The 24,911-nt window shown below is 40.5% G+C and overlaps 1 protein-coding gene across 2 annotated transcripts in view; it reads left to right on the forward strand.

Annotated features, from left to right (window-relative positions):
* Positions 1–22,154, forward strand: part of PDE4B (phosphodiesterase 4B) — a 636,321-nt gene extending 614,167 nt beyond the window's left edge. For both annotated transcript variants that reach the window (XM_060089922.1, XM_060089921.1), the window contains 9 exons: positions 3,834–3,927; positions 9,433–9,611; positions 10,829–10,927; positions 11,069–11,233; positions 13,267–13,366; positions 15,355–15,509; positions 15,624–15,746; positions 16,457–16,639; positions 19,893–22,154. In XM_060089922.1, the coding sequence (XP_059945905.1) occupies positions 3,834–3,927; positions 9,433–9,611; positions 10,829–10,927; positions 11,069–11,233; positions 13,267–13,366; positions 15,355–15,509; positions 15,624–15,746; positions 16,457–16,639; positions 19,893–20,258 (1,464 nt within the window). In that variant the 3' untranslated portion in view covers positions 20,259–22,154. The remainder of the gene's footprint in view (positions 1–3,833; positions 3,928–9,432; positions 9,612–10,828; positions 10,928–11,068; positions 11,234–13,266; positions 13,367–15,354; positions 15,510–15,623; positions 15,747–16,456; positions 16,640–19,892) is intronic.
* The last annotated feature ends 2,757 nt before the right edge of the window (positions 22,155–24,911 follow it).

Raw genomic sequence — 24,911 nt, forward strand, 5'->3', positions numbered from 1 at the left:
ACTGTTACCTGGTATCAGAGAGCTGAGAATGAAAGTCTAGATTCGTCTACTACATCGTAGCTACCTCTGGTTCAACAGAAGCAATTCCCATATGGGAATCAGACACTGAAAACCCCACTAAGCCAAGCTTTCCCACTGTCTCCGTGGCCTTAACCTCAAACACAACCTATTCCATTCTGTGACGTGTCTCATCACACAGGCCAGCACTAATCATACTAATTGGATTCTGCATTACTAGAATGTAAAAGATACCCCCTGTCTGCTCCTCCAAGGCCATGTCTGCCTTGCTTAGTTTGTACAGAGCCCAATATAAGTGGGCCCTTCATAAATGTTTTATGATGAGAGCAGTGATTGCCTTAGTCAATGTGGTTGGACCCTCCCTTATGGAGGAGGAAAACCAAAGGCTGTTGCTAAGCAACATTTAAAGGACTGGGTCAGTTTCTGACACTGAGTGACCTCCATCTGCGTACTTCATCATGTTGTGTGTTTTATGGTTGCCTTAAAATGACTTTGGGTTTTGGTGGCATTGTCATGCCGTTAGCAAAAGGCTCATAGGAGAACTAATTTAGGCATGAGAAGGAGAGAGGTGGTTTTCAGCTGTTAACTACGTACATGAGTTCACTAACCCATCTGTGAGCTCTGCGAGAAAGGTGAGGAGTTTGCTCTGTTCTCAGCCCTGTAGCTTAGAGCCACCTCCCTGTACCCACGTTGGGACTGATTGACAATGTATACCAACAGGATCCTGTGGCAATGGGAGGTGATAGAAAAAAAGTAAGAAGGAAAGTCTTTCCTAGTCTCTTATGATTGAATTTCTAGCTGCTCCTATATTCTGAGCTGAAGGGTCAATACAGCTAATAAAGAGTTGGCCCCAGTCAGCAGTTAGTAACTGTTGTGGTTAACGAACATGCCCTAATGTATCTGACTATTTCTATTAGCATGAAAGCTTATTAAAAGCATGAAAAGTGTTTTTGTTTGTTTGGGGGAGTTTTTTGTTTTTGTTTTTTTACTGCTATATCCTTAATGCATTGCTTGGCACATTTTGGGGTTCAGTAAATATTTACCAAATACAAGAGATGAAATGGCATTATTCAACTAGTACAAACCTGATTGACTCCAAAATCTTCCTAAGTATTTCCAAGAGACCAAAGGAACCAAAATGAGGATGATTGCTTGAACGTTACATTTGGTTAAGTCTAGTGCAGAGACATAATTAAAAAAACCATCTGTCTCTATGCTTTCTACAAGACATTTTTTTGTAATGCTCCGAGTAAAGTTTGCTTCTTTGCCAAAATTCAGCTGATCCATCAGAGCACATAAACCTGTCTTTTTCAGCTTCTAAGTCTTTAGTGTAAGTGCCTGTCTTTTGAGAACTGAAAATGAGAGGCTATTATGACAGCAGTTTTGTCTTAAAAAAATAAACAACTTAGAACTTGCATGATTCACCTGGAGTTCAAATTGCAGAGCAGTTCGATAAGTAAAACACACTAGCTGAGACGATTAATTCAGAGATTTCTGGTGACTGTTACTAACATATTATATCATGGGAAGACCCTCACGTACACCAGCAGGGTTCCCCAGAAAGAGGGTGATTGTGCATGCATCTTTGAGGACAATGCATAGAGCAGTGAGCCAAAGGACAGCAATTGCTGTCTTGCTGACTTGCATTGGCTTCACCTCAAAAGGCCTAGTCTCCTGGGCACAGGCAGTGGCATGAAGGGGGCCTGGACGCCTGAAGTGAAGCCATTGTCTGTGCAGGATGCTGATTTGAAAGGGGAGTGCCTCACAGGAAAGAGAGCCAATTGCGTGCGGAGACTGTTGCCATGGTGCTTCGTTATTTCTTTAACGTGCTGTACTTGAACTCCTGGGAGTCCAGGGGTGGGGTAATGGAGGAGGGAGAAGGAGAGGAGTGGGATGGGCCTGGGTAGGGAATCCCACTGCAGGGCTCTAGTCTCAGACTCTCTTCTTGCTTGTGATCTTTCTAAAGCTGACAAGGTGAAAGAGAGAGAAAGAGAGAGAGAGAGAGAGACTATAGGAAAGACTTCCTCAGCATGCTCCAGATTGCAAAAACAAAATAAAAATTAATTTAATTCTTAAATATTTCTAGCATGAATTAGAAGATGTAACACTGAAATACCAAAACAGCACAGTCTTTCATAACCCCGAATAATTCTCCATTCATGCAGCAAACGATAGCTTGTATTTCCTAACTCACTCCAGATCCTAGATGGAAAGGTTAGATGTGTTTAATTCATTTGTCGAATGCAGTCTCATGTGCATATTAATGAGCTGATGGAGGGCAGAAAATTACATTCTGCGTACGAAGTACTTTTAAAACGAAATCCATTAATTCTATTCCCATTCGTTTCATTGTGAAAGAAGTCTAAATGCACTGGCACGCAGTTGGTTGCAAAAAATCTCCCCAAAAGCTAGCTTAAAAAATATTCTTGTATACTGAAAGCCTAGTTTGAAAAGAGCCACAGTTCTCGCTTTTTCAATGTTGTTTTTTTTTTAATGTTCGAAAAGTACATTAATCAAACAAACCATCACTTCAAAACCCTTAGAGCGGCTGAGCTCTGTACGGAGGCTGCGTCTGCAGTGTCCTGGTCTCCGCAGTGGAGAGAGGGTGAAGAACACCTAGATGAAATGGGGGAGGGTACCGACTTCGGATTGCCTTAAATATTCATGGGGCTTCCTCCATTTTAATCTTCTCCTTTTAAAAAGATGGCTGTGTTTCCTAGTCTGGCACCCCCTCGGGAAAGAAGAATTGCTCCTTCCTTGCAGAGTTCAGCTGAGCAGGACTAATCTAGAGTGGAAACCCCTTCGGCCACCAGGACTATTCATAATTCATAAGTGCTGCAAACCAGCCAGCTGAATGCATTTGGACAGGCTTTTGCTCCTTCGTGCACGTCCTGATTTCATTACTCTCTCTGCCAGAGAAGAAGCAGGGAACATAGGCTTCTTGCAAGAATGGAGTGCGAAGATGGGCTTTGTTTGGATTAGAAAATGTCCTAAATTTTGGAGGCTTTGTCTATCATAAGTTTTGATTATTTTACCACTGAATCTGCAAGGCTTTCCTGATCCTTTTGGGACTGCTCTCTCAGAACTGTGAATTCTTTCAAAGGGATTTGTGGATTGTGGCAAGGAGTGCATTCCAAAATGCCTGAGGCAAACTATCTGTTATCTGTATCTTGGGGTTACATCAAGGTGGGTTAATTTGATTCCATTATGTGTCTTTGATAGAATGTGAAACATTTCCATGTGTATGTTTTCTGTGAAGTAGAAAACCTCTGTAATGATTTAATTGTGTTATCACTTAGCCCACAGAGGCTGCTTATGGTGAAATAGGGGCATGTTATATTACATTGTATTTAAATAGACTGTGTTGTATTTTAACCCTATTCTTTTTACACATGTCTATTTTTAAAGGATGCTTATCTTTTCTTCTGTTTTCCCTTAAACTTTTCACATTTAATCACCTCTCACTGTATAGGTTATTAACTCAAATTATATTTCAGAGTTAATTTCCAATAAACGTATTTTAAAATGTGGTTACATTTTTAAGTGAATGATCTTGACCTCTGTTAAAATTCCTTTTCCTATGTTTGCATCTTCAAAAGAAATCAGATGTTAATTCTAAGAAATCTTAAGAAAACCTTTTTTTCCCTAAGGTGACGTTGGAATAATTTCACATTATTGTATTTTGTAGAAACAGTATCATTTATCTAATGATGTCTGCTCACTCGGTCTCTTGGTTCGTAATAAAGTTGGAAACATCTAAAATGATAATCTGCTATTTTTTAGGTGGTTAATACGTTTTTGTTCTTTATAAACAGTTCAAAAGAATGCTGAACCGGGAGCTGACACACCTTTCAGAAATGAGCCGATCGGGGAACCAGGTGTCTGAATACATTTCAAATACTTTCTTAGGTAAGATATTCACTGGGAAACTTATTCCATAACTGAGATTTTTTTTTTAATATTAATTTCTGCAACCTGTCAGGAACATCACTCTGTGAGTTTGGAATGGGGTTAAGTGACAGAAAAACAAATCCATTTAAAATAAGGACTAAAGACAATCTTTAATGTAAAAAAAAAAAAGCTATAAGGTGTTGTGAAAAAAATGAATGAAAATACCCATCAAAGAGAGAAGTTTATTATGGGCTAATTAAATTTATATAGACCTCAGGTCACTCCTTATCTACCCACCCACTTCTATCTCTGTCAAGACCTCTGAAGGGGGAGGTGATGGAGGTTCCAATCATCCAAGCCTTAGGGACAACTCCAATTGGCTCCTCTGACATGGTATTCTTTAAATTCTTCCAGTAACTGGGCTTTGAGCAAAAGGTTTCCTTTTAGATGCTTTGCGAGAGATGGCTGGAGAACTGTATGGTGATTTGACCCACGATAATAAGCTTTGGAAATAATTCGACTGTTGCTTTGCTAAGGTATTTCTTAACGATACATGGGGGGAGGGCAGAAAGAATCTCCACCTCTCTGAAGGAGTTAGGCTTCTGCAAGCAGCATCATTATCTTCCTAATTTGCTACTTACCTATCAATCTCTGCTTTCACATTGCTAGTCTTTAACACATGTCACTGACAGGAAAGGTTTGCATCAGTGCCTCTCAACTACTGTCATGCATCCTGTTTGATTACTAGGAATTTCTGATCTTATGTTTAAAGCCATTCTGTTGTGTATTTTTCTTGAATAAGGCCTGAAGAACCTGCAAATCTGAACTTCAGAGTGAATGGGTAGCCTTTAGACTCTGATTCTGTTGGCTTTCAATTACCACTGAATTATGCTTATTTAGCAGAACTCCACTTTCCAGGGAAATGACCTATTCTTACAGCTGAACATTACACCTCCCTTCTTTTTGGTGTTGCTGCATATCCTTAAATCAATGAGCATTTGCCCGATGTCTTATGGAAACACATACCTCTTCTAGTTTTATTTAAAAAAATCAATTCTATTTCTCTAATACCAAAGCAGTTCCTGCTATCAGCAGATCAATCTTTGATCAGCCTAGTGGAAAGCTCATGGCGCTACTCTGTGGCCAGTGGGCATTGGCATGATTGACAAGTGCCTTTCCAACTGTTTCCAGTATGTGGGTGTCTGCAGCACCTGGTTTTCTCCAGCGGCAGTTGTGGCGACCTTTGTCAGAGAACAAAGACATTTTTTTCATACATCCTAGCTCCAAGAGGAGCTAGAATCTAATTGAACAGAAATGTTGTGTACTGATCCTTTTCTTCTCCATTATCCCCCTTTAGTCTTTTGAAGGCAGACATCTTCTCCTGTCCATCTGTGCATCACCCAATTATTTTTCATAAGCTAGGGACTGTTTTAGGGACAGTCTCAGGTTAATGACTGTGGGAAAGAAGAATAAAATCAATAAGTGCAAGAACTCATTTTTGTTTTCATAAACATTGCATGTTAAGATATCAGGGCTTGTCTGTCATCTCAGAAGAGACTCTGACCATTGGAGTAAAGCTGCAGGAAGTCTCTGAGCCCTTCATCATCCAAGGTTGTACCTAAGCAGTCCTCTTGGCTTGTAGCCTCTTTCACTATCTGCTTGCCAAGGACCATGAGAATAGTTTAGTATACCAATTATTCTTATTTTAGCAGCAAAGGCTATCAAGTGAGGAGGCTGAGAAGATAATAAAAATGAGTTCTCAGTCTCAACACTTTGCATCTCAAGAACGGGTAACTGTCAACTCTGTTGAATATTCCATTTGCTATGGAGGCATATCTCTTGAGGAAAACCATCGTTTGGCTTCTCATTATTCAAAAAAAAATTAAATTATCAACAACAAGTGGTTTGAGGTAGGTTGTTAGAACCTCAGTCCTTACACACTCAACATTAGGAGGGTGGTGAGCCTGAGTATGTGTTTGTGTGTGTGCATTTGCATGCACACGCATGTGCACACACAAGGTAGACCTGATCAAACAGACTAGACAGACAGATTATCTTCTTGAGAAAATTTAGGGAGAAAAAAAATCCATCATATAAACAAAAGATTCATCAGCTACTTCAACTGTAAAATGGGAACACTGGAGTAGATGACACCCTCTGTCCATTCCAGCTCTAACTTTCTGTATGGATGGAGTTTATCAGTCTTGCTAAGACATACCTGGCAACCTGGATTTTCTGGAATAGCCTGTAGGCTTACAATTTGATAATCTTAAAAAGCAAACAAACAAAGCTTGTTTCCAAACTGCAAATGCAGGACATGGAACTCTACGTCCTGTCTTGTGAGCATGGCGAGTATTCCTGGAGGGCCATGAAGCCTTCTTCACAAAATGTCAGATCTGAAAGGGACCTTAATGGCCTCCTCCAGTTCCCTCATTTTCCAAGAAAGAAAACTGAGGCCCAGAAGGGTATGTAACTTTACCAAGATTACTTGGCTGAAATGTTCCTGAGCCAGAACTATGACTTCACTCTCTTGACTCCTAGATCAAAATACCTGTCACTTCTTTAACTAGGAAAGGTTATTAGGCTGTCAGAAGAAAATCGCCCTTCAGTAATAGATGTAATCTATGGAGAAAAGTCTTTAGAATCAGGATTGTTGGACTTAAAAATGTGTTTGTTAACAGCTTCCAGTAATATAAGAGCCTCTTGTCAGAGCACAGCAACCATCTCCAAGAGCACAAAATGGGAAGACCTTATTGATTTCAGTTAAACTTGAAGAGCAGTACCTCAATAAGAGTCATTGAAAGTTAAAATGTGTCATCCAGAAAGGAGGGAAATCCCTCACTGCAGGGAATGTGTGAAACCTGTGTTGTTTCCATTTAAAAGGATGGCATCCAGATGGACAGGCTGACATGCAGGCAAGAGACCATCAGTGCAGGCACTCTGTGATGCTCATACAGGATAATGGGCTTGGATTGCTGGTACAGAAGGAAGTAAAGGACCCAGGGGGAGGGAACACAGATTAAAGCAAGATATTTAGATGTGATATTACAAGTTAGTTAATATTTTTTCAAACAGAGAGGAATCACCCCTTTAAATCCCTGACTTACTGTCTCCAAAGCTGGAACATAGACTTCCCAAGACACAGGGAAGAGAACTCAGGAATTTTGCATGATTAAATGCTGTAAGGTAGCAAGAAAAGCACCTCCAATGACGCCATTATCAGAGTTTTGATGTGACGTTTTTTGCATCTGTTTATTTATTTGCTACTGTTCCACTCTTTCCCCACTGTAGTCTGACCATTCTGTAAATGTGAACTCACAAAACATGTAGTATGATTCTTTGAGTGTGTGTTTCAGGTTATTTCCGCATGGGGCTGGCTAAGCATTTAGCAGAGGAAATTCAGAATAGGGAAACCCATCAGTTGTTCCAATGCCTGCATAGGGAAACACCCATTAATGTCAAAACGACACTCTCTGTGGATAATGGCTTTCTTCTTTATCGTAATGTTCCAGACACAGTAGTGGTTCGGCTCAATTTCTCGCTGTCGCAGGGAATCTTTAATTAAACAAAGGGAAAAAGCTGCTAGTCCCACTAGAGGTTTTATATTTGCATTGGCACAGAAGAATCTAACAGCTTCGTTAACCAGGCATGAAGAATGGTGAAGAATGATGGTTAGGAAGCACAGGGGCTATTGTGGCCTTTTATTTTAGCAAAAGTAGTCATTATTAGGAGTGAAGTGACAGGGAGAAAAGTAATTTCAAAAGTAATGTCATATATAGTTTTTATGCTAAAGGTTGAGAGACCAGAAAGAGATTTTAACGGGAACCTGAAGGCCTGGGTTCTAAGCTATTAAATCACTGCGTCTGGAACAAAGTGATTGCAAAATAAATATCTGTTGAATGAATTGCCCTTGGAGCTTGGGAAAGTTGCTGACTTCATCTGGAATGTGAACATGTGGGATTATTATTGGTTCCCAAACCTGACTCTGATCATCAAAGTCACTTGGGAAGATTTTTAAAAAACACTGATTCAGTAGGACTGGGTGGGGCTCATAAATCTGTATTTTTCAAAAGTTCCCTGGGTGCTTCTGATGCTGAACTAGGTTGGAAACCCCTGAACTAACTGGGATGACCACTAAAATTCCTCCCTAAGGCAGAGTCATAGGCTGATGAATCTAGGAACTTGGGGGCACCCAGAGACAGCACTGAGATGCTAGGGGTAGAGAAATCTCTTGCTCCAGCCCTACAGCCAGATGCCAAGGGTCCAGGATGGCTGCTTCCACCTCACTGTGCTCACTTTGCTTTGATGAGTTGTCCACAGGGCTCTGTGAGCAGGCGGAGGTCTCCAGGGAGAACGTGTGACTATGCCATCAACTGCAAGAGTTGAAAACAAATCATCTAGATCCCAGCAGGCCATCTGGAAATGTGTCATTTTCAAATAGAGAAGTTGTCTTTGGATTCATTTTCGCTGAAACAAGTAGAGATAAATGTAGAAACTTTTGAAAGCTGCATTAACTCTTTCAGCCACAGGGTGTCATTTAGTTCAATGAAGTAGCTGTAGAGCACCTCAATAAATGATTGCCTCAGTGCATTCACAGTCATCCCTGTGGCCTGAGAGAGTTAATGCATTTTCCAGAAGGACTCGGGATCCATTCATCTCCCTATGAAGTGAAATAGAATATTTGTTTGCTGATATTTTTAATAGCATGATATAGAAGAAAGAGCTTCTATGAGCAGGTAGATATGTTTTTCTCACTAACCCTAGCTCTCCTTTTATCTTGTTGTAGCAGAATTTTTTAAAAAATTAAATGAGATGATTATAAATATTTAATAAGCACAAATACATTAATAAATGTAACGCCTGTTATGAATGAGAGGCATTGTTATTATTTACTAGCAGAATTCATAGACACAAGGCATGAAATAAAACTTAAATTACAGTCTTCCTCTTAACCTCAAATCGTCATAAGCCAAGGCTTTAGAGTCATCATTTGAAGATTAGAAGCCATTTATTTCTCTAACATATATACTACTCATCTAAACGGAACCCAGCTAGTGTTATATGGATCTTTTAAATTAAACAATAATTACACACATAATAAAGTGAGCAAAACATAAAGCCTGTTTTTATTAACCTGGGCTTGGCTACATGAACCTTTTCTATTTTTACAAACATACAAGTTATTCACTTTAATAAGAAATTTGCATATAAATATTGATGCCTCACCTTGAAAATGTATGAGTGTAATTGTCCCAAATCACCCTACAAACAGAAGACATGAGATTGAGTTCTACCTCTGCCACTTCTTGAACAACTTATTTAGCTCCTCTGGACGTCAGTTTGCTGCTTTAGCAATAAAATCATGTATCACCGGATTGTCCTGGAGATCAAGTGAGATAACGCTATGACAGACCTTCATAAGATGAGCCATCCATTATAGACCGTTAGAAGTTGTTTTTGAATATTGCAGTGGGTTCTCATTGGCACACAGGGACTGGAAAACCTATTTTTGTGTTGTTGCAGACAAGCAGAATGATGTGGAGATTCCATCTCCCACCCAGAAAGACAGGGAGAAAAAGAAAAAGCAACAGCTCATGACACAGATAAGCGGAGTGAAAAAACTGATGCATAGTTCAAGCTTAAATAATACAAGTATCTCACGCTTTGGAGTCAACACGGAAAATGAAGATCATCTAGCCAAGGTGTGTATGAGCTGGGTGTGTGCTCATGTAGCTCTGCTTTATAGCAGGCAGATGTCTAAAACCTCCTACTAGAAAACAGTGATCTCTTTTGCTTTATTATTAAATAGTATGATGAGGCTGATGTAGCCCATTGTCCATTGTTGAACACCTAGTTAAAGGCCCTTTTTCTATACCAAAGGACCATATTTTGTCCTGAGTTGGGTCCATTAACCCATGAATGGAGAATCCTGTTGAACACATATTGGGAGAATCCAAGGTGAGGGCAATAGGCAGGGCTGAATTACCGCAGAGGATATTTCAGAGACTGTATGCCAAGGACCAATGAGAAAATCTGCACTGATTGGCAGAGCTGAAGAAGAAATGAGAGAACCTGACAGCCTTGACCCTTGAGCCCAAACCCTAGTAGTGGAGGAAGGCTCAGAAAACATTCATACCTCCTCTCGGAGGCTGTGCAAGGTGACTGCTGAGGTTCTTTCAGCCTTGTGAGAATATGAAATGAGAACAAATGAACATTCAGTGAGGGTGCATCTGAAAGATGTCATTAGAAGGTTGATTACACATTGGGTCAAGCCTCTGGGGAGAGCCTGGATCCCTTACTCTGGGCTCCTTTAATCAGATAATCTTGGAATAATCCTACAACACAGGATGGAATGATGTTTCTTTCAGGTCTTTCTGTGGCCCAGGAGCTCTAGGATGTAATGGATCACTAGCATCTTCATGACCTTTTATACTAAATCAGGGTTGACTTACACACATTCTAGCAGCTAAGTCTCCTTAACATGGCTCTCAGTGATAATAGTCAAAGGGCAGAGGAGTTTCCCTGAGATTGTTTTCTAGCTGTTACCCATGGACCAGTGAGCAGAGAAGGGGAGAGACAGGGAAATGGGGCTAGAATGATCTCTAATCACTTGCACCTACTTCTGAAAGCAACATTGGTTGAGGACTGACATATGGCAAAAAATTAGAGGTCAGCATCAAAATTTATCAATAAACACACATTCTCCCTTTTCTGAAAAATATATACAGAAACTTCTAACGAGCATGAAGAGGATACTCAGCTTCCCAGATCATTCCATTTTCAAATGTTCATGCAACCAGAACACTCTAAATAGATACTCTAAAGATTTAGCCAACCCCTGTCCGCAGAATAAATAAAAATAATGAGGCATGTAAACAAAACTGTACTTATTTCTAAATTTCTCTAATTTTGATGATAGGAGCTGGAAGACCTGAACAAATGGGGCCTTAACATCTTCAATGTGGCTGGATATTCACACAATAGGCCCCTAACATGCATCATGTATGCCATATTCCAGGTGAGTAAACAGGAGTGAATGTTGGTTATCCAATTAGATGCTCTTTATGATTTTTTTCCATCTCAGTTTACTTTTTTGATTTGGCTTTTCTTCATTTGTGGACATCCACTTATTTATTTTCTATTCCTTTTTGCTGCATAGGAAAGAGACCTCCTAAAGACATTCAAAATTTCATCTGACACCTTTGTTACCTACATGATGACTTTAGAAGACCATTACCATGCTGATGTGGCATATCATAACAGCCTACATGCTGCTGATGTAGCCCAGTCAACCCATGTTCTTCTTTCTACGCCAGCATTAGATGTGAGTAGTTACGATCTGTTTTGCATACCCTGCCCATCCTCTTTAAAAAGTGCCATACAACATGTGATATATTTATAGAAATAATGTAATTAGATGTTTGTGCATGCTGGAACTGGCTCTTTATTATGTAGAGAATGTATCAATTGGGTTATTAATATAAATGGATGACATTTCTACTTGCTTTCTCATATCAGAGTGACCTTTTCTTTACCTCTGTTACAATTGAAAAATTATTTAATTATCAAGCAGTTAATAGGGTGCTCTATTTGTCATTGTATCTCTAGTACCTAATAAGTGTCTAGTTCAGCATTTAGTACATAGTATATCCTCAGTATGCATGTGCTGATCTGAGCTGCCTACACCATTCCAGGTACTCTGAGGGATAGCACAGAAATATAATATAAAATGTTCTATTTAGTTCCTGTTAGGAATAAGCATCCATAGGCTTATTTGCCTAAGAATTCATAAAACTGGTTCTATGGACTGAAGGAAAAGTAACTGAAAAATCTAGAACTGAGGAATTAACAATGCTGAAGGAAAGAGGGACAGCTTTCCAACTTGTTAGACATCTCTCTAGAAGGTGGCTGTGACTGCTTCTCTCACAGATTAATGCATTTGTATATATCACTATAAGCAGCCCAGTGGGTACAGCAGTCCATGCTCTTCCTTGGCAGATGGCAGTGGTGGTCAGGTATTTCCAAAATGTGTAGGCTCACTGTGGGAAGGGACTGGCCAAGCCAAGCCCACCTCTGCAGATTCAGCGTGGAAGGTGAAGAAAGATTAAACTGACCCCCCACTCTATTGCTTGAGTTCCATATATTCTGAGAAATGAAATCCAAGAAGCTAAGACTGTTTTATGGCCCTGAAGGAAAAAAACAAAACAGTGTTATTTTTATGTTCTGTGTCAGTATCACACGGTGGGCCAACACTGTTTATCAACTGTCTGCTGCTGTTACCTACTGTGTGGCTAGAAATTGAGCATGAGCACCACAGATGTTTAGAGAAGGGAGAGTTCAATGTGTCCTTGCATAATTAGATTGAATTGAAGGATCAGAAGATTTAAGTTGGGGCTTCCCTGGTGGCGCAGTGGTTGAGAGTCCGCCTGCCGATGCAGGGGACACGGGTTCGTGCCCCGGTCCCGGAGGATCCCACGTGCCGCGGAGCGGCTGGGCCCGCGAGCCATGACCGCGGAGCCTGTGTGTCCGGAGCCTGTGCTCCGCGACGGGAGAGGCCACAGCAGTGAGAGGCCCGCGTACAGCAAAAAAAAAAAAAAAAAAAAAAAAAAAAAAGAAGATTTAAGTAACCACAGAGAATGATGAAAGACATTTCAACCAGAAGCAATTTATACCTAAATAAATACTAGGTTTAAGTCATTGCATACAGGTAGGGCAGAGGAAGGAGGCTTCACGGGATGGCATGAAGGAGTTGAGCAGTGGGCATTAGGTCTCATTTCTCAGAAATGTCCTCAAATCTTGTCCCTACTAATCACTGAGTGGATAGGTATTGACTGAATGGATGAATTAATAAATGTGTGAAAGCTCTGACCATGCTACAAATTTAGCTTTAAGAAATAACTTATTGGCAGGCTTATAAATCTGGAATTTGGCCTTAGTTCTTCAGCCTGAAAGTAAATGAAGCTTTTTATATCAGAGCAGAGCCAGTCTGACATGCTTCTTTGACCAGTATATGTGCTTATGTTGCATAAGCACCATCCTGTCATTACCACTTATCCAAGAAACAAATATCAGGTACCACCTGATCTCTTACCATGAGCATTGTGCTAATGCCTTTCCTGAGCGTCAGCCTGCAGGCTCGATATGGGCATGGGCTCTGACCATCATTCCTCTCACATAAGAGACCTTATGATGATGGACAGAATCTACATTTAATTAAAATAGTATATTGAGACACTGTATAAATCAACAAACCATCTTTCTCCCAACAAGAATGAGATGGGGTACCTTAGTATGAAACTAATTAAGCAGGATAGGCAAATGGAATGTGGAGTTCAGTGCACTCATTTTGCCCTGCAGGCCGTCTTCACAGATTTGGAAATCCTGGCCGCCATTTTTGCAGCTGCTATTCATGACGTTGATCATCCTGGAGTCTCCAATCAGTTTCTCATCAACACAAGTGAGTTAGCCACTAGAACAGTCATTTGAGATAATTGTATGAGTCACTGCTTCATTTTTTTCCTCCTGATGTTTTCATTATGGATAATAATAAGGGTAATAATGAGGTAATCCTTCCATTCCACTCAAACTGGTCAGACCTTTCCTGGATACTGTGTCCAGTCTAGCAACATCATTTTGAGCTGCATGGAGAACTTGGAAAGGGTCAGAGGGGAGCCATAAAAAGTACTCAGTGTTTGGAAAATGCAGTATGTGAGGAAAGAGTAACACATGTGGAATTATCTAGTAAGGATACAGAAAGGCTTGGGAATAATGTGGTAATGATTTTCCAGGATTATGCAGGGCTCTCACACAGAGCATCGTGACCCATTAGTGTCCCTCTCTACTGAGGAAGCAGGTCCAAATGTTGTATCTGAGCATGGGAGCCTCCATATAGAAATAAGACTCCAAGAAAAAGCTTCCACAATTCAGGATGGCGTGTCGGGTCATTAAAAGTCTCACACACTCTCTTCCAACTTCATAGGTTTGATTATGCACTGGTCTGTAGTATGGATTGGTCTGACTTCAGTGACCTTCAAGGGCTGGCCCATCCTTAGGCCAAAGCTTTTGTCATGCTCGAAATATTAATATCCATGCTAATGAAAATCCATGATTTTTCCCAGTTAATGTACCATTTCTAAATGCTGAAAAGCTAAGAATTTTTTTCTTCTGAGAATACTGGTTATCTTGTTGTGGTCAAGATTAACATCAAGTGCTGACAGTTTTAAGAAATATTGGAGCTACTTGCTGTGAAAGAGCCCTTATCATACTTTATCATCAGGATATTTGAATGACTAAGTGTGAGGTACCTTGGTTTTTCTTACCTTGTTTTTCTATTGAAATAACGTAAACTTTGTTTGTCTGTGTGGGTTATATCAGCTGGTGTACTGTGGTGTCATGAACCATTCCATATATAGGCCAGTTAGCTTCACACAGAAAAATGGTCTTTCTGCCAAAGTCACGTACCATAAAAAGCCAGCTTGCAGAGCTATGCCCTTTATCGCAGGATGAACAAGGCAAGAGTGCTGAAACGTCATCACATATCCCACTACCTTTTCTGAAGATGTAACTCAAAGCACACTATAAAAGCAATGGTTTATGAGTAACAACACCTACAATTAGTAACATATTATCATCACTTGGCTATCATTTTGGTTAAGAGAAAATGTGGCTTCATGAGTTTGATGACCATGTTCTCAATTGCAGACCATGGCGCTGCCTAACAAAGGATGTCTGTGATTCTTCTGTGTGAAAGGCAGGCTAGAAGCTGTAGTTTAGGTATCTAGATAATGCAGTTTCTGTTGTATAGGGCCATAGGGCAGAAACTGGGATATCAAGATTGTTGTAAAAAATTCTTGTTTTTTTACCATATTTATAGAAAGCTCCAAAGAGCTACATTATTTGGATAAAGTGAAATTTTACACTCACACCATTATCTTCTTTGAAAATCCAAAAGTCCCAATTGATGGAGCTGGGAAACATATCAAAAAGTGAAATAATGTGAAAATTTTTAATACCTTGGGTAAAGTTTAGTGGCATTTTCGGTCTGTTCTTTTTCCAAAGCACACATTTGTGAAGACATAAGGGAAGTTACAAACTGAGATAAAAATAGGATTAATTGCTTGGGAATGCCCTTACCTAAAATGTCAAATTCTTCATCTGAAGTGAAAAGGAAAAAAAGGATTTTAAAAATACTGTGACTTTTAATCAAAGAGAAAGTTTATGAGCTAATATCTACTGGAAACTTTTTTTTTTTTTTTTTTTTTTTTTACTTAGGAACTGACTATTTCTCTTTCTAGAGGGAGAATCTGTCTCTAATAGAAAATAACATATGGGGTCTTGGTTCTTGAAATCATATGGAGAGAACTAGATCTGATTTCACACTGAGGTAATTCCACAGTTTGAATTGTATCCCTTTTTATTAAATCATCATTTTTCCTCGTTTATTAGATTCAGAACTTGCTTTGATGTATAATGATGAATCTGTGTTGGAAAACCATCACCTTGCCGTGGGTTTCAAACTGCTCCAAGAAGAACACTGTGACATCTTCCAGAATCTCACCAAGAAGCAGCGTCAGACACTCAGGAAGATGGTTATTGACATGGTAAGACTTTGGCCTCCCTGTGTTCCTCATTTACTTTTGTGGGAAGAGAAAATCCATTTCCTTGATAAACTGAGTTTATTGAGAGTTTCCTTTTTTTTTTTTTTTTAACCTCAGGTCTTAGCAACTGATATGTCCAAACACATGAGCCTGCTGGCAGACCTGAAGACAATGGTAGAAACAAAGAAAGTTACAAGTTCCGGTGTTCTTCTCCTGGACAACTATACTGATCGTATACAGGTATTTGACAGAAGCCTTTGATTTAACACAAAGACACACCAAATTAATGAAACAACAATTAGAAAAAGAAAAACAAGTTTACTTAGTTGCATGTCCTAGGTTACTACTACGGCTTTGGGTTTATTTTAAGAATGAGCAAAGGAAAATGGACATTCAAGTTGATTCTCTAATTTACGAAGAAAAACAGAACCCTATTTATTGAATTGCTTAATTCTAAAAATAAACAGCAAAATCTCTTTGTAATAGGGTATACGTGACTGCTGATCCCAAAAGCTCATGTTTGGATATAAATCCCACTGACTTGAACTTTGTTAGGTCTGTTTTGGTTATACAAATTGCCCTCAGTTGGTCTCCTCTTTCCACAAGTGGAAAATATGAAGACATCTACTTTGAGTAATTCTTTGCATTTTTTCCGAACTGAGGAGGAGAAACCATGGCAACATCTGACCTCTAATGTCCCTTCCAGTTTTTAAATTCAATGATTGTCAATCAAAGAAGACACATTTTCCCTTTGGGGACTCTTGTAATGATAAATAACCAACTCTGGCCAGCACCATTGTAATCCTGCTTTTTTGGCGCAAGCACCATAATTATAATGCAACTAAAATGTTCTTGGGTCCGGTACCAAGTGTACTAGTACGAGAGGGATGCAATGTTCTGGTAGTATTTATACCTTATTTTATGGGATTTCCAAAATTTGATGATTTCAGGTCCTTCGCAACATGGTACACTGTGCAGACCTGAGCAACCCCACCAAGTCCCTGGAATTGTATCGGCAATGGACAGACCGCATCATGGAGGAATTTTTCCAGCAGGGAGACAAAGAACGGGAGAGGGGAATGGAGATTAGCCCCATGTGTGATAAGCACACAGCTTCCGTGGAAAAATCCCAGGTATCTAATATAAGGTTTCAAAGTTTCTGTGAGCTCTGCTGATGGTTGAACTGGAGGGCTTTTTCTAGCTATTTTCATCTAAATATATATATGTGTGTGTGTATGTGTGTGTGTGTGTGTGTGTGTGTGTGTGTGAAATTATAAGGAAGCAACTACTTATTTAGTTCCATTATGCTCATGACTCATTCGCCTTCTCCATTACGCTCAATTTCACAACGAAGAGATAAAATAGTCTTCAGAAATCCATCAAAGTTTGGACTGTGTATTCTCAGTTTAGATCACTGTCTATGACCTTAGCAAATCCTGCTGAGTTAACTGAATGCTGCCATCTCCTTCAATCTCATCCCTCTAGGTTTCCCCCAGCTCTGTCTTTATCCAGGACTTCTGCTTTTCACCCTTGTTTCCTGTTTTCGTTGTCTCTCCATAATCATGCACACTGCTACCATCACCAGAGGCGACGAATCTCATTCCCACACATCTCTCTGCCTCATAGTTGAAGCGTTGTCCTGTGTCCCCTTCCAAGGTCGCATCTACACTTCTGAGAGCATGCTGACATCTTTTGGTTGTGTCCAAAGCTACAAACTCCCTGTGTGCTAAGGACTGGGGGGACATTACACTGTAGGCAGGGAGATGCAGAAATGCCCCAGATGCGGCTAGCTGCAAAATATGTAGCACTAGATGGTATCGATATTCTTACAAAGGCTTCAGAGCCGGCTGAGATGCTATTTTTTTCAGGAAAACAAACAACCTGAGCCAGGCAGTCATGATTAAGACTGTGTCTCGGGCTTCCCTGGTGGCGCAGTGGTTGAGAGTCCGCCTGCCGATGCAGGGGACACAGGTTCGTGCCCCGGTCCGGGAAGATCCCACATGCCACGGAGCGGCTGGGACCGTAAGCTATGGCCGCCGACCCTGCACGTCCGGAGCCTGTGCTCCGCAACGGGAGAGGCCACAACAGTGAGAGGCCCGCGTACCGCAAAAAAAAAAAAAAAAAAAAAAAAAGACTGTGTCTCTAGGCTGCCCAAGGCCTTTATCACAAAAGCATTCAGAGTATTTTTTGTTAGTGTTTATCCTCTTTCCCCACTACCTTCTACTCCCAAATTTACATGTAGTTATAATATCAATGTATAGTTCCTTTGCAATTATTGTTGTGTTGCCTTTTAAAGAAACCCAATCAAATGAGTTTAAAATCTGTGAAAGTGCTCTGAAGGTCAAATATGCCATAAAAACACATGATAACATTAAGTTAGGGCCAATTCAAATACCCTAATGCCTTAATTAGAACAAGATATTCATGAATTAGTTAATTAAATAGCATATTGCCCTTTTGTTAGCAACAGTGGTGTTTTGTATGTATATGATGTTCTGTGTGGTTTTCCACACATTTCACATACATTATCCCATTTGAACCTCCAAACAGCCTTGTGACATAGACATAGCAGGTATTTCCCCAGTGTGTCAGGTGAAGAAGCTGTCCTCTTGGTCCAGTTCACCCAGCTACCCTCTACCCAATACTCTTCACTGTCCATCACTGAGAACAAGTCTCACTGTTTCCGTGATGTTGTGGTCCACCCTGGTATTTCCCACAGATGGGTTCTGGTGAGCATCGTCTGAGTAGTCTGGCAAGGAAGCCCTTGACTAGGTGCTGTTTGGATTTGTAGAGTTCTCTCGTCCCAGGGCCTAGGAAATAAGCAACTAAAGGCTGCCTTTCAAAAAAGTGCTGAACCTTTAGCAGAAGCAGAACAAATGAAGAAAGAAAATGGCTGCACTGTGTTCAGCTGATTGAATTTTCTCCATTGCCTTGAGCTTGTTTTTTTCAGGTCCCTGGAAAATACCTTGAAAATCATCTCTAAAAACCACTAAACATACATAAAGAAGTAAAAGGGAGGAAAGAGGAGTGGGTGGAAGCAAGAGAAATATCTGAATCATCCACAGTCGAAGTTCTTGTAATCAGTGCAGATCAGAGATGCCCTGACTGTGGTATGAATTCTGTTTGTTAGGCTAGGGAAACACCAGAGAAAAGATAGATAGATAATAGATAGATAGATAGATAGATAGATGATAGATAGATAGATAGATAGATAGATGATAGATAAACAGATAGATAAAAGTCACATACGACTAAGGTTCTTTGATATGGTACAACTTTGATGTGTTAAATAACTGGCCCAAATCCAGAATGTTAATAAAGGGAAGTTTCCAGCAGTGTGGAAAGACAGCTATGTAATGCCCATGGGTGCACAGAAGTTGCCTTTGCTCATCTACCCCTGAATCCCGACCCAGCATCTCTCCAGCTCCCCAGACCATGACAGGGGAATTCCATTCCCTCATTCAACTAGGGCCTATTCTTTCTCTCAGCCTGTTCCCACCCCCAATGTTTCCTGTTTGTCCCACAGTGGAAAGGTCAGCATGAGGCCACAGAGCCAGCTCATGCAGGATGCATAGCCCCTGTGTAAACCATAACAGAACCATAAGCTTCATATTTCTTCACAGGAACACTAGCAAAGGAACTGCTTAATTGTCTTTATTTTTCCTTCTTTCTCCTGATGGAAATGACGGTATGCCCTCTGGATCTAAAACAATTGCAGACGTGTCTGCAGAGGGGATATTTGTTTGTTTAGGGGCTTGAAGTGTTTTTAAGTGTTTTACCTACGTCGTCTACAAACCTAAAATGTTCCACAGAACTTGAGACATCTCAGAGTCATACGAGGCCGGCTCCCTTTCATTTTAAAACCACGGCATATTTTAAAGTTATCAGGGAAAGAATGTTGAGTCAGAGCTCAGTAGACCTGGAGCTTCCTTCTTCAGAGAATGACTCACAGAATCCAAGGAGTGACAAAGTCATTCCCAGCCAGGGTTACATCCAGACTTCTTACCTGGCAGACGTCAGAGGAAAAGTAATCAGTTCTAGTGAGACCAACACAGGCTTTGGGATCAGACAAAGTTGGGACTGAGTCCCATCTCCACCACTTACTAGCTCTGTGATCTCTGACAAGATATTTCATCTCAACGAGTCACAGTTTCCTCCTTTGTGAAGGGTGAATAACCATACTTACTCTGTGTGATTAAGAATGATAATGTATATATTGCATTCAGTGCAGGTTGCACCATATAGTAGGTACTCAAATAACAGATTCCAGTATTATTGACCTCTCTTGGGTTGTTGTGGCTCTTTCTTTGCATGCAAACCAGGATGGCTTGTTTGGTGTTCCAGGGCCCATCACAATAACAGATGTGTAACCTTATTTTTCTCCAGGTGGGCTTCATCGACTACATTGTCCATCCGCTGTGGGAGACCTGGGCGGACCTGGTACAGCCTGATGCCCAGGACATTCTGGATACTTTAGAAGATAACAGGAACTGGTATCAGAGCATGATACCCCAGAGTCCCTCCCCACCACTGGATGAGCAGAACAGAGACTGCCAGGGTCTGATGGAGAAGTTTCAATTTGAACTGACCCTCGAAGAGGAGGATGCTGAAGGCCCCGAAAAAGAAGGAGAGGGCCACAACTATTTCAGCAACACAAAGACACTCTGTGTGATCGATCCGGAAAATAGGGATTCACTGGGAGAGACTGATGTAGACATCACAACAGAAGACAAGTCCCTGATTGACACATAATCTCCCTCTTCACATGGAGATGAACATTCCACCCTTGACAAGCATGCCAGCTGTATGGTAGGGCCAGCCCACCATGGGGGCCGAGGCCTGCACAGGACAAGGGCCTCCCGGCCTTTCCAGTTACTTGAGTTTGGAGCCAGAATGCAAGACCGGGAAGCACATCGCAGCTCAGGAAATTCCACAGTTGACTTGCCTTGCTTGCAAGCTTAGTGGAGAGCTGAAGCTTTCTGTGGTTCTGGAGGCCAAGTTCGCATCACAACCGAATGGCTTGAAAATGGAAGACACAAAACTGAGAGATTTTTCTGCACTAAGTTTTGGGAATCTGTCCCCTCTAGTGACTGAACTGACTGACTAATAATGTCATTTCTAAATCTGCTCACCTGTCCCCTTGTCTGCCAACCTGTGTGCCTTTTTTGTAAAACATTTTCACGTCTTTAAAATGCCTGTTGAATACCTAGAGTTTAGTATTAACTTCTACACAGATAAGCGTTCAAAGTTGACATAAACTTTTTTGACTCTGGGGGGGAAAAAAAGGAAAGAAAATGGTCTTCCTTCTTTCTTGGGCAATATCTTTCACTTGACTATAGTTACTTTTGCAAATAGAAAGGCTACGCTTCTAACCACATTCAACTTCCTTCTCCTATGGTCCCAAACAACTCCTCAGTTGCCCTTATAACGTATCTCTGTTTGCCTGCTTCCAACAGTATTTTTTCTCCTCTAGAGTTGCACTTTTTTGCTGTAAACAGAATAAAGTTGAACAAACTAAGGGGTAGTCATGTTGTTCACAGTAACAGTCTGTGTAGAATTCAGCTTCATGAGCAGTTGCCCTGTCGGGTCCCGAACCCCTGTGCCACTGGGGTCGCACAGTCCCCATCCTGTTCTCTTGTGCCCCTCTTCACACTAACACCAGTTACACCGTTTCCAGTTTAATGCTGCCGTCTTTCTCTTGCACTGCCTTCTGTGCTGTCACCTCCATTTCTGTTTATAACCATGTATTTATTACTTAATGTATATAATGTAATGTTTTGTAAGTTATTAATTTATATATCTAACATTGCCTGCCAACGGTGGTGTTCAATTTGTGTAGAAGACTCTGCCTAAGAGTTACAACTTTTCCTGTAACATTTTGTATTGTGTATTATTATAGAGCCTGAACATCGCTGAAGGGAGACATACGGCCCCCTCACCAGTTGGGTCTGCCCTTTTCCCGGTCTGAGTTGCTAATACTGCTCAACCCCTTCATGAACTGTTTTGGAAACAGGATTCTCACATTAGATACTAATGGTTTCTATTGAGCTTTTACTTTTGTATAGTTTGATAGGGGTAGGGGGCAGTGGGATGCGGTTTTTACCCCTGTTTTATCCAAATCTGTACACATGAGTTGAGTTTTAACTGGGTTCTACTATAATTGTGGCTTCGGTTTAACAAAAAACACTACATTCAGTTTAACAAGCAACTCACAAATAGTTCTCCGGAGAGTCCCCAAACTACTGACTTTGAAGAGGAAGCCCCCTGCCTGCTGTTAAGCAGGAATGTCATGTTCCAATTAATTACAAAAGAAAACAATAAAACAATGTGAATTTTATAATAAAATGTGAACTGACGTAGTAAATTATGCAAATGTGAAGCTTCTGATAACACTTGTTAGGCCTCTGAGTGGCTTCAGTCTCTGTTTGTAAAATCTATTTCATGCTTTCAGTTCAGCATTGTGACTCAGTAGTTCAAGAAATGGCACAAATGTGCATGACCAATGGGTTTGTATGTCTATGAACACTGCTTATTTCAGGTGGACATTTTATTGTTTTCCAAAGTTTCTCACAATGTATGTTATAGTATTATTATATATTGTGCTCAGATGCATTCTTAAGAGACTTTTATATGAGGTGAATAAACAAAAGCATGATTAGATTAGACTGTAGGCCCAATTATTTTGTGGTTAGTTCTGATGCATTGAAAGCAGATCTTTTTTTCTCTTCTCTCCTACCATACCCCACAGAGAAAACTACCCACTTTGCTTGGCCAGCATCACAACTAAAGTTTCATAATCTGTGTCCAAAAAGTCCCCTAGCTTGAAACATTTATTTTTTTAACAACTGTTCAACTAGCTTAGTGGTACGAGAAGGGAGACAGTGAATTAAAAGAGACAAAGCCACTTTAAGAATCTGAAGAGTTTAATCTACTGGATGAATAAAGGGAATCTCTAACTTGGCTGGGTCCTCTAGAAAAATGAATCATAGACACACAGCACATTAACTTAATGTAGTCAGATGGTCCAACATTAGCTTAGTGTAGTCAGATTGTCCCATTGATTCATCTGACACATGAAGAATCTGAGGTCCAAAGAGTCACCTTAAAGCACAATGCAAGGAGTGCTGGCTGACACTCATAGTCATCTCAGTGATCCATGGAGTCTCCTGTTGATAATATGGTTATGCTTTTCTTTCTGGAAAGAACTGTGTAAATATCATAAACAAAATAATGCTTTGTTGAAAAAGTCAGCTTAAAAAAAAATTATCCTGAGAAAGGTGTGTGTGTGTGTGTGTGTGTGTGTGTTGAGAAAGCCTGCAAATAAGAATCAGTGGATGGCCCATGATATTTTAACCACGGGGTAGTGGTTCATGAAACAGGATGGGGTCTGCTCTAGAAAAATTCCACTAAATAAACTGAAATTACTGTATTTCTTTTTAAAGACAATTGAAGGTGAGCCACTGTTGCAGAACCAGCTTGCCTGCTGGTTCCAGAGCTAGTGTTTATAGCTCTTTGCCACCATCCCTGATTTCTGATTGCACCCCACTGTCTCTAAGCTTTTACAGATTGAGTGACAAAAGTGAATTGGTTAGAAGAGCCACAGGTGTGACTTTAAAAAATCTAGAGCTATAAATATTTATAACTATTTGCAGGTCTCTTCCTACAGAGTAGTTCTTACCTTTGGTGCAAAATTAGAATCATCTGGGGAATAAATATTTTTTAAAATACTGATGTTTGAATTCCATCCTCACTCCCAGATTTCTGTTTGAATTGGTCTTGGGTGGAGCCCTGGGCATCAGATTTTTAAAGTCTCCCCAGGTAATTCTAACGTGTAATCTGAGTGGAGAACCACTGCTCCAGAAGAGAGAAGCATACTTGTAGCTAAGGCTTTTGTCTTAGTCCATTCAGGCTGCTATAACAAAATTCCAGACTGTACAGCTTAAAAGCAGCAGAAATTTATTTCTCAAAGTTCTGGAGGCTGGGAATTCAAAGATTAAGATACTAGCATGATCACATTCTGGTGAGTGCCCACTTCCTGCTTCATAGCTGGTGCCTTCTCACTTGTATCCTCACCTGGTAGAAAGGGCTGGAGATCTCTCTGGACCCTCTTTAACAAGGGCACTAATCCCATTCATGAGGGCTCCACCCTCATGACTAAAGTACCTTGCAAAGGTGACACTTCCTAATACATCATCTTTGGGGTTTTGGATTTCAACATACAAATTTTAGGGAAACATAAACATTCAGACTATAACAGCTTTCTTTCACCCCAGCTGTCTTCAGACATTGTACACCCATCATGACCAGGCGCTGGTTCAAGTATAGAGACAAGTAGGGATCAGAAATGAGTAAGATGGAGCTCTGCACTCAAGGAGCTTACAATGTGCTGTTGTTGCTCACTACTTGCCTTCCAGATTGTAAAATCATAATCATGCTCTCAGGAAAACCACAGTGAAGATCAATCTAAAAGAAAGTTCATCTTCTGACTCCAAAACATAGGCCATAAGAGTAGTCATCCTCCCACCTGATGGTAGGGAACTACTGCAGAAGCAGAAGTTATTGCAGCATCTTTGCCAAGTCTGAGGGTGATAATTTGTGCTTAACAAAATACATAGGAGCTAAAGGCTGATTTACAGACTCAGGAACTGTCAGAGTTGGAAAGAAACACTCACATACACACACACACACACACACACACACACATGCTGGATGGCATTTCATTGACATATTCCTACAGGCTTATTTTGATATAAATAAGTTGGGGGTCATGGTAATTCTCAGTCCACTGAAGGAAGCCTAATGGAGTCCAAGTGAAGGGAGGTGGCTTATTGTACTGATTCAGGAGCCAAATGGCCCGGGTTCAAATCCTAACTCCTTCATTTACTACCTGTACAACTTTAAATAAGTCACTTACTCACTGGCCTGCAGTATAATGGGGATTATAAATCTGTCAGATGGGGATAATAAACCCAGGGCTTTTTCTACAATTTCATTGCTACCTCTCTGAGCTTCATAGCTTTTGAGAGTGATGAAATCAGCAATTGTATGAGCCTTAAAACCTGTGACCCACAATGGACTAAGATGTCTGGTAAATGCCATTTATCAACCCACAATTTGTGCAGCCTGTGCCCCTTACCAAGAATTCTCCAACCTGGTCATCTCTTACATCCCTCAAGACTCAGATCAGGTGACTTCCTACAAGAAGCTTCCCTGATCCCCAAGGTTGGGATAAGGACTCTTTTCTGGAAATCCCAGAACATCTCATGCTTTGACACTAATTAACTGTGTAACCTTCGGCAAGTCCCTTAACTCCCCTGTTCCTCAGTTTTATCATCTGTAAAATGGAGATAATTATAATGATACCTAGCTTATAGAAGGTTATGTGAGAATTACATGAACTGATAT

Source organism: Mesoplodon densirostris, chromosome 2, assembly GCF_025265405.1.
Source record: "Mesoplodon densirostris isolate mMesDen1 chromosome 2, mMesDen1 primary haplotype, whole genome shotgun sequence".
Lineage (NCBI taxonomy): Eukaryota > Metazoa > Chordata > Mammalia > Artiodactyla > Ziphiidae > Mesoplodon > Mesoplodon densirostris.